General features: G+C 42.0%; 1 protein-coding gene and 1 long non-coding RNA gene across 3 annotated transcripts in view; one reads left to right on the top strand and one right to left on the bottom strand.

Annotated features, from left to right (window-relative positions):
* Positions 1 to 4,506: 4,506 nt before the first annotated feature.
* Positions 4,507 to 8,819, bottom strand: part of tgfbr2b (transforming growth factor beta receptor 2b) — a 29,221-nt gene continuing 24,908 nt past the window's right edge. For both annotated transcript variants that reach the window (XM_088602087.1, XM_088602086.1), the window contains exons 6-7: positions 5,922 to 6,049; positions 4,507 to 5,620 (exon numbers count right to left, since the gene is read on the bottom strand). In XM_088602087.1, coding sequence (XP_088458213.1) covers positions 5,441 to 5,620; positions 5,922 to 6,049 — 308 coding nt within the window. In that variant the 3' untranslated portion in view covers positions 4,507 to 5,440. The remainder of the gene's footprint in view (positions 5,621 to 5,921; positions 6,050 to 8,819) is intronic.
* Positions 6,001 to 7,709, top strand: LOC148651575 (uncharacterized). The gene is made up of 2 exons (XR_015925775.1): positions 6,001 to 6,109; positions 6,590 to 7,709. It is a non-coding gene; the product is annotated as an uncharacterized LOC148651575 (long non-coding RNA).

The following is an 8,819-nucleotide window of genomic DNA, read 5'->3' as shown; positions in this document are numbered from 1 at the left end:
GTGTCTGGACAGGCCCATTTGCATGTGTTGAAATTACACTTCATAATGTGAAGAGCCATATGAGCAAATTGGTACTGGTTGTGCATATGTTACCAAACCAAAGACATTCCAGTACTGATCAGGGCTACACCTGGTCACTGGAAACTTTTCGTATGTATACTTAGATTTATTTTCCACAAAATTGCTGAGGCAGCTGTGTGCATCACATTTCTTGCTTTATTCCACATCATAACCTAAAAATTGGAAAAAGGAAAAATCATACTTTGATACGTCTGTTGATTTATGGCAGAACCTGTTAAGTTCTGCATCAGAGCCTGAAAATGTAACTTACTGTATACTGAGCTAAAATGTAAGTTGCAGACAATAAACTAATAAAATGAAAGTATAATTAGTCATCCTACTGGACAGGGGTGCGGAGACAATGATGAAACATCAAGGAATCTGAAAACAAACCACCAATGTACCTGCTTGTAATATAAATGACTGGACAGCACGGCCCTTTCTCTCTGTTGCCCCTGTGTCAAACTGACCACTCCACAGCCTGCTTGAGCTCTGTTGCTGCTCACAAAGACTCTGAAATGGAAAGGTTGTCACGATCTGATTGCAATGCAAAAGGGAAGTTTCTGCATGATGAGCGTGGAGAGTGGAGAGGCCACTGACTTTAGGACCTCCTGGTGACAATTTTTCAGTCCCCTAAAATGTATATTGGGTTTTATCTGTCGGTTCTAGCTCATCTAGAAGCAGACTGCGATGGCGGGGTCGTTTTTGAAAATTGCAGAATTTATTTTACAACAAGAGACTTCAGAAATCAGAAGGAATGAAGGAATAACAGTGTCCAGAATGGCAGAATGTTATGCAGGGGAACTTTGATCGACTGGACACAGGACATGGCAGCAGTAGCAGGGCTGGATGTGTCTGAGCACCTGGAACACAGAGAGGACCACACCTTCTCCGACTGGCCAGGGCAGTGCTGTGACAATAATCTTGATTTCATGGCTCTGGCATATCGATACTTGATTATTCCCTGACTGCATAATTGAACTATCACAGAAACTTAAAAACATTCAAAAGTATAACAAATCTTATCCGATTCAGCCATCTATTATCAGCAAACCCATAATATTGTGTAATATCAACCTGTCTTGAACAAACAAGGCACTAGGTAAGACAGAGAGCACATGACAGCCCTACCCATGAGTGTGATGTAACACCAGTCCGCCATGGGAGCACAGAGAAAAAGATCATCTAGGACAGCCAATCAAAAACAGAGGTCTCTGGTGAAACCCCACATAAACACAGATGCCCAAGTCTGCAGAGCTGTGAGACACCATTCCTCTCCAATGTGATTCAGTAAAAAGCTGAATTAAATACACATTTTGAAAAGAAAGCAAGCAAGACAGAAAACTGTATCTCTGTAAACCTTTTTTTTAAACTTGTGTTGATTTACAAAACCCATAGGTGGCCTACGGCAGTTTATCACAGAGTTCTGTTAGCTTCTATAATTTCTCTTCCATATACCCAAGAGCTTATGGAACGAAGCTTTAGATAAGTTTGACATGCCAGCATTTTTTTACCGTACTTCTGGTCTTTGTTCATTATTTCTGGTCCTTTTTAGTATAAAACGACTTTTACACACAAGTCTAAAGAAACCAAGATCGTTCAATAGAGGTGTCTGTCGTACTGTGCAAATGGCAGAGGAAAGTTTGGCTGAGAGCACTCCTATAAAGCTCTCCTCTTGATCTGAATTTCTTTTTATTTGGCGCCCTCTGGTGGTAGGCTGACCTGTACACAAAAAACACCTGAACGTCTGTGGGTCTTAGTTGAGAGCACGACCAGGATGTCTGTACTGTATCTAATGTCCATCACAGCCCTTGGTGAGAGCGTACAGGACAGAGGTAAGATGGATGAAACTAGTAATCTACCCACAGCAGATCTGGACAATTTCAACGAGCTGCGTAGTTGAATCGTTATCTTCACAGTCCACAAGGGTAGTGACGCACAAACTCCAGCAAATAGTCACTTTCTTAACATGGAAGAGAACTGGACAGCACAGCCCATGAGGTTATTTTTTATTTAAAACAGGATACAATTGATGGAGGGCATTTGCTCTACAACTGCTGCTAGTGGAAGTATCATTTACATTGCACGTTCTTGCTCATGTAACTGACAGCTGCTTCAGAGTAAGGTATTTTGAAGATACGATACAAGAAGAAAGCTGTCAGTTACATGTGCAAGAACCGATCATGCCGATCATGACAGTAGTGAATGAACTGGGCCCACTAGACCTAGCCTGAGAGAAAGCAGTGATATGGCCTCACAAACCGTGGAGACCACAGGTCCCGTACAGATTCTCGCTACTCCACTGCGCAAGCCTGTGTTGATAACAGGAAAACCGCTTCAAACAGGACTGGAGTAAAGAAACGAGCTGCAAGGGCCAAGTTTTTCCCGTTCAGTTCTGCATCACTGCAACTGGGCCGAAATCCACTGTCTGTCCTGGAATGTCTGAACCATATTTTCTCATTAGGTGACACAGTATAAATTTCACATCTGTTTTCAGACAGGGAGAACATCAATCCTGAAATGTACTGTTTCTCTTCCTGGTTTTATGCACTAAAAATGGGTGCTTTAACTTTATTTTAAAATTAGATTTTGGCTGCAGTTGTTTTTGTCATAATCTGCACGGTATAACCCTTCACAAAGGATTCTTCCCTTCATTTACTGATGCCTGAAAAATACAAAGAGCATTTAAAGGACAAGATAGGTTTGCCAGTTTTGGTAATACAGTACTTGACATGAATACCAATATTTAGTAATGGCTGCAAACATTTTTTGGGGGCTAATGTACAAATCTTTCTTGATTCAGTATTTTCCATGTGTAGTGCTATACTTCTGCTTCGCCTTTACAGTACAGAAGCTGTTAATACCTGTTTATTTTCAACATTACCTTTCATTTCAAGTGTCTGAGCTTCATCTGTTCACATTTTTGGATAACTCAACCCACCGTCGAGAAGTTTATATTCCTGAACTCGCCTATACGCAATGGGAATATTGCAATTGAACTGTCAGCATGAGAAAAAAAGCTTGTAGTTCAATCTGAGTTCACTTCTGCAATCACAGTTTTGGCAAAAACTTAAGTTTCTCATGGGTTTTAGGGGGCAAAAGTGTAAGGATTAACTACAGCCTAAGAGCAGAGGTTATGTACTCAGTCTACCAGTTTCTATTGGGAAAAATCACTTTTCTTGGAAAAGAGGTGAAAATGGTTACATTTTTAAACGACACATATTTACAGTAGAGGGTAATCTTCCATTACATTTGACTGATCTCCTCTCTGCCTTCAGTTTTTGTCAGTCTGAAATTCCCCTTGACCTGGTCAGTACTTTTCCATTCTACAGAATATCCTCTTCTGCCGTAATGAGTAGTTGAAATATCACAAAAGGTCACTCATGCCTAGGACTGACAAAAGAAAGGGTCTTGGAAGGTCACAAATGTATTTCCATGTCTTTTCTGAAGCCCAGTTCTCAGTCCTGATCTGGGCGGAAGTCAGAGCAGAGTACTGCATGAAACGCGTCATGAATCACACAGCACATTCTCCGTGGGCTGTTGTCATGAACACTGGAAAATCTTCGTTTGGAAACTGAAACTAGTTGCAGAGTGCACAGAGATGCAGAGAGAAATGCACACACGTTTAGGTGTTACTACCACACAGTTCTGGTTTGACTTGGAGCTCAATTTTATAGGGTAAAAATAAATTTCAGTAGGTGAAGCAGAATTAAGGAAATTGTGTTTAGGAACGGGGATTGGAAATGGGAGCTGAATCACAGCAACAGAAGGGAAAACAAGTTTCTGAACCATATCGAGGATTGACCATAAAGATGGGGAAATCGGATCCCAGGTTGATAAAGGAAAGCTTTTGCATGCGAACATACACCACAACTTATCAAATGATTGTGCTTAACAAGAGGAGACAACTTTTGGAAAAGGATACAGACTTCTTTATATCCATCTGATTGTCCAGGCAAAGAGGGAAAAGGGTAAAAGGGCAGCCAGAATGCTTATGACCAAAATGATAAATTAACTACTTCCTCGCCCTGAACACGAGAACCAGGAGCAGGAGACACATATTGAAATCATGTGCAGGTAGATTTGAGATTAACAACAGGCACCTCTCCACATAAAAGCTCTATGGAGCTGGAGACAAACCAACAAGACAACCATATGGTAAAGGTCAGGGGTGGCAGAACTAGCCAAACTGCGAGAATGGCACCCTGACCTTAAGGATGAGGCTGAGTGAAACCCCCTTTAGTTTCATGAGGAATGAGCCAGGGAGCTGCTACAAGGGTGTGGATGGGGTGGTAAAAAGGGGTGTGAGAGAGATGTGCAGCGGGAAATCCACAAAATATACATAGGGGAGGATCTAAGCTTCCTCCCAGAACTCTGCTATAAACTCCATATAAAATAAAATAGCAAAAACATATTAGCTAAAAAAAGCAATAGACTAATGCTTGATTTTGGAGTAAATACTGAAATGTTTTAATCACTTTCTCAGTTAAAACATGATCTTGCATACACAGTGGATGGAAAAGCTGAAAAGTCAATATATCTTCTTTTCACAATAATACCCAGAGTAACATACAGGTGTTAATTAGAAAATATTTATCAGATATGGCTAATCCTCTTAAACAAGTTTGCATTTCAGTTCACAATATTTTGTGAAGGATTCTTCCTTTCCCTTTTTGGTGTTGGATTGCACAGTTTGTTTTCTTCGGGATGTCTGTTGTTCTTACTTGCATGTGCCCGATCTTCACCAAGCAAGCCAAAAACAGTCTTCTTAGATCAAAAAGACAATTTCTTCCTGGTACGACTTCCTTTTAAGCAGATCAGGCATCGCTAAAGAGCACATTTAAAAAAATATATTCTTCCCTATATTACCACGATTATGATGCTATAAAAATGCCCTATTAGAAAAGGGCAAGGTTATCAACAGCAGAAGAGTGACATACCTTATCTGCTTGTGTTGGATGTTCCTGAAGTGGTAAAGGTAACCCTTAATACATAACATATATTCTTATAATGAATATAAAACATAATCTGGTATGGATATGCATTTATAAAGTGCAAACGTCAAAGGTTATAATGAAAGCTTATTTCTTTAGTCCTGCAAATGTTCTGCTCCTTTTCGGAGAGCGCCGATGGTTACAAAAAAATAAATGAAGATCTCCCATTTTTGTAAGTTCCTTCCTTCCCGATTACCTCAACAGAATGACACAGCTGCCCTGGCTACACACCACAGCTTCAGAAAACCAGGAAGCGGGACAGGAAGATTCCGGTTTTCCCCCAGAAATGAAGCCTGAAGTCCCAAGCTGAGCTGCTTCATTGGACCTTTGTATTCCCTCTTAAATTTCCACCAGCCCCCCCGACGAGGCTGACCCGTTTGGAGCTCCTACTTCCCGTCGCTCACGGAACAGTCCTCTGGGATTTTCTCCTCGGAGCAGCTCCTCCCGGACAGTTTGTCCATGTGGTCCATCTCGGTGAAGCGCTCGGCGACACACTGGGCAGTCAGACGAGCCTCTGGGTCGTGGTCCCAGCACTCGTTGATGGTGGCACACACCAGCTGCACGCCCTGCACAGGAAGAGAAGGGAGTACCCCCGTGAGCCCCATCGTACTGTACATACTGGAATGGCAATGCATGAAGAGCCAAAAAAGAAATGTTTTTCTAATCGATACTATTATCGGTTGTAATAGGAATAAAAATAATTAGTAACAACGATCATTAAGATCATTGCATACATGTTTCAATTCACATTTTCGGCCTGGTAATGAAGCATGTCGTTTTGTTGCCATAACAATGCAACAGAGGAGTACTGTGACCTGGCTGATGCAGGGGCCTGGTTCGCCATCTTTGCCAGGCCCAGAATCTCACCTGGTGGTTCAGCCAGCCGCTGGGGATCTCTGGGCGGCCTCTGTCACGCAGGACGTTGTCTTTCATGCTTTCCACGCAGGGGTGCTCCCGCACCTTGGAGCCAAACGGAGGCTCATACTCCTTTACCTCTGCGAAGCAAGATCAGAAACAAGGGAGGTTCATTCGCAGCCGCGTCAGAAACAAGGGAGGTTCATTCGCAGCCACGTCAGAAACTGGACAGGTTCGTTCTCAGCAAGGTCAGAAACTGGACAGGTTCGTTCTCAGCAAGATCAGAAACAAGGGAGGTTCATTCGCAGCCGCGTCAGAAACAAGGGAGGTTCATTCGCAGCCAGATCAGAAACAAGGGAGGTTTGTTCGCAGCCACGTCAGAAACTGGACAGGTTCGTTCTCAGCAAGGTCAGAAACTGGACAGGTTCGTTCTCAGCAAGATCAGAAACAAGGGAGGTTCATTCGCAGCCGCGTCAGAAACAAGGGAGGTTCATTCGCAGCCACGTCAGAAACTGGACAGGTTCGTTCTCAGCCACGTCAGAAACTGGACAGGTTCGTTCTCAGCAAGGTCAGAAACTGGACAGGTTCGTTCTCAGCAAGATCAGAAACAAGGGAGGTTCATTCGCAGCCGCGTCAGAAACTGGACAGGTTCGTTCTCAGCAAGATCAGAAACAAGGGAGGTTCATTCGCAGCCAGATCAGAAACAAGGGAGGTTCATTCGCAGCCAGATCAGAAACAAGGGAGGTTCATTCGCAGCCAGATCAGAAACAAGGGAGGTTCATTCGCAGCCACGTCAGAAACAAGGGAGGTTCATTCGCAGCCACGTCAGAAACTGGACAGGTTCGTTCTCAGCAAGATCAGAAACTGGACAGGTTCGTTCTCAGCAAGATCAGAAACTGGACAGGTTCGTTCTCAGCAAGATCAGAAACAAGGGAGGTTCATTCGCAGCCACGTCAGAAACAAGGGAGGTTCATTCGCAGCCAGATCAGAAACTGGACAGGTTCGTTCTCAGCAAGGTCAGAAACTGGACAGGTTCGTTCTCAGCAAGATCAGAAACTGGACAGGTTCGTTCTCAGCAAGATCAGAAACTGGACAGGTTCGTTCTCAGCAAGATCAGAAACAGGGCAGGTTCATCTGCGAGAACCATCATGGCAGGTGGGATCACTGGGATGTTTCAGGAAGTGGCTTAATCCAAATATGTCGTCAATAAGACACATGTGGAGATGTGTACGGTACGCTTTCTTGTGCTCTCAATCTCCTTTGGATGTTTTTCTTCCTTGCTAGTGTTGTAGATTATACTTGGACCACTCTACTGTCATACAGTTCTGGTGAAATATACAATACTAGCATGATAGACCCAAAAAACATGAACAAAGTTCACAGGGGGGATAAATACGCTGATTCTGGCTTGATCAGTACTAACTGCCTCCACTGTTAGACTGAACAAATCAAGTCCAGCTGAGTGTCACCTATACTTCAGTTCTCACCTTCCAAGCGGACTGACAGCAAAAAGGAAAGAAACAACTGCAATCTGCTTGCAACTGGTGAAATTAGCCACTGTAAAAAAAAATCACAGCAGTTGTGACTTCCTAAGACTGGCCGTATATCATACTGATAAGCTCAGGGAATTGTGAAGCCTGTGATGGCCCACTTAAACTACTGTACAAAATCAATGAGGACAGGAAACAGGGGCCATGACATACACCGTGCACAGCAGCTGGCTTCACAATGTGACATTTCCTGTTTTTGACAACTGTATTTCCTCTGTTTAAAACAATAAAAAAAACAGATCCACCTTAAGTTTCTATTCTTTAAACATGCCAGTCTATATGCACCAGTGGCATTTTATTTTTGCTAACAATTCACTGTACTCAATTTCTTTAACTGTTCTATTTTAATCATTTTATTAAATGCTGTCTTGTGCATTATTATTTTTTCATGATTTATTTAGGCATTTGGGCTACTGTCTTGTAGTTGTTGATACAAAATTAATTTGGGGATGAAACTGTTTTTATTCTGCTTCAAGCAGAATAGCTTAAAAATGTTGCTATTCACTATTGATTCTATCCTATTTTACACTCTGTCTCATTCCTTCATACTCTTCTTTTCTGAAATCATAAAACCTTGTTTTGGACTCTTCACAGTTTCAAAACATATATGTTTGCAAACACTGGATGAACACAAGTAGTGTCTCTACATTTCAGTTTCAGTGAAATGGCCTTTTGGGTTTTCCACAATCTAAGTGAGGTAAATTAAAATCTCCCACAATAACAACTTCATCCCTATTCCACTGTGTAACACGATTGATATTTGAATTTGATTGTCTGCAGCATACTCCTCACACTATTCCTTTTGGGTTAATATGTGTTTAACCCAGTGTGCATGATTTATTATTCTTTAAACCACAGCTGTGCCAGAGATCAAAGAAACTCAGGTGCCTCTAATTACACCCACTGTTCAGGTATATTTTTGGCATATCTTTACAATTTGGGGGTTATATTTTTTAATCATTGATTATTTTTCTATTTTCGTAACCCTGTATTTGTAACACTGTGATAATACTGGACCACCTTTTCATCAAGCTTTTCCTCTTCTTAACAAGAGTTACACTAGAAAGACCCCTCCTGAAAAGTAATTTCCAGTCACTTTCCCTTGATTTCCATGTTTAAATACGTAGATTGACAACAAAAATCTTAAAGCCCTTTACTAATACATCTCTTCCTTCTCCTTTGGCACATGATTGATGTACACCCCCATCTTTGTCATAATCATTATGACTGTTTATTTGGCTCCTTCTTTTACCCAAAGTGACTCACATTTATACAGCGGGGTGTTTTACTGAAGCAATCTGAGGGAAAAGGTACAACAGCAGTCAACTACTTTACGCCTCTTCCTGTGCTGCTTCCACAT

Source organism: Lepisosteus platostomus, chromosome 12 (assembly GCF_059453375.1).
Source record: "Lepisosteus platostomus isolate fLepPlt1 chromosome 12, fLepPlt1.hap1, whole genome shotgun sequence".
In the NCBI taxonomy this organism is placed as follows: Eukaryota; Metazoa; Chordata; class Actinopteri; order Semionotiformes; family Lepisosteidae; genus Lepisosteus; species Lepisosteus platostomus.
Note: the sequence above shows the minus strand (reverse complement) of the source record. Positions and strands in the feature narration are given on the sequence as shown.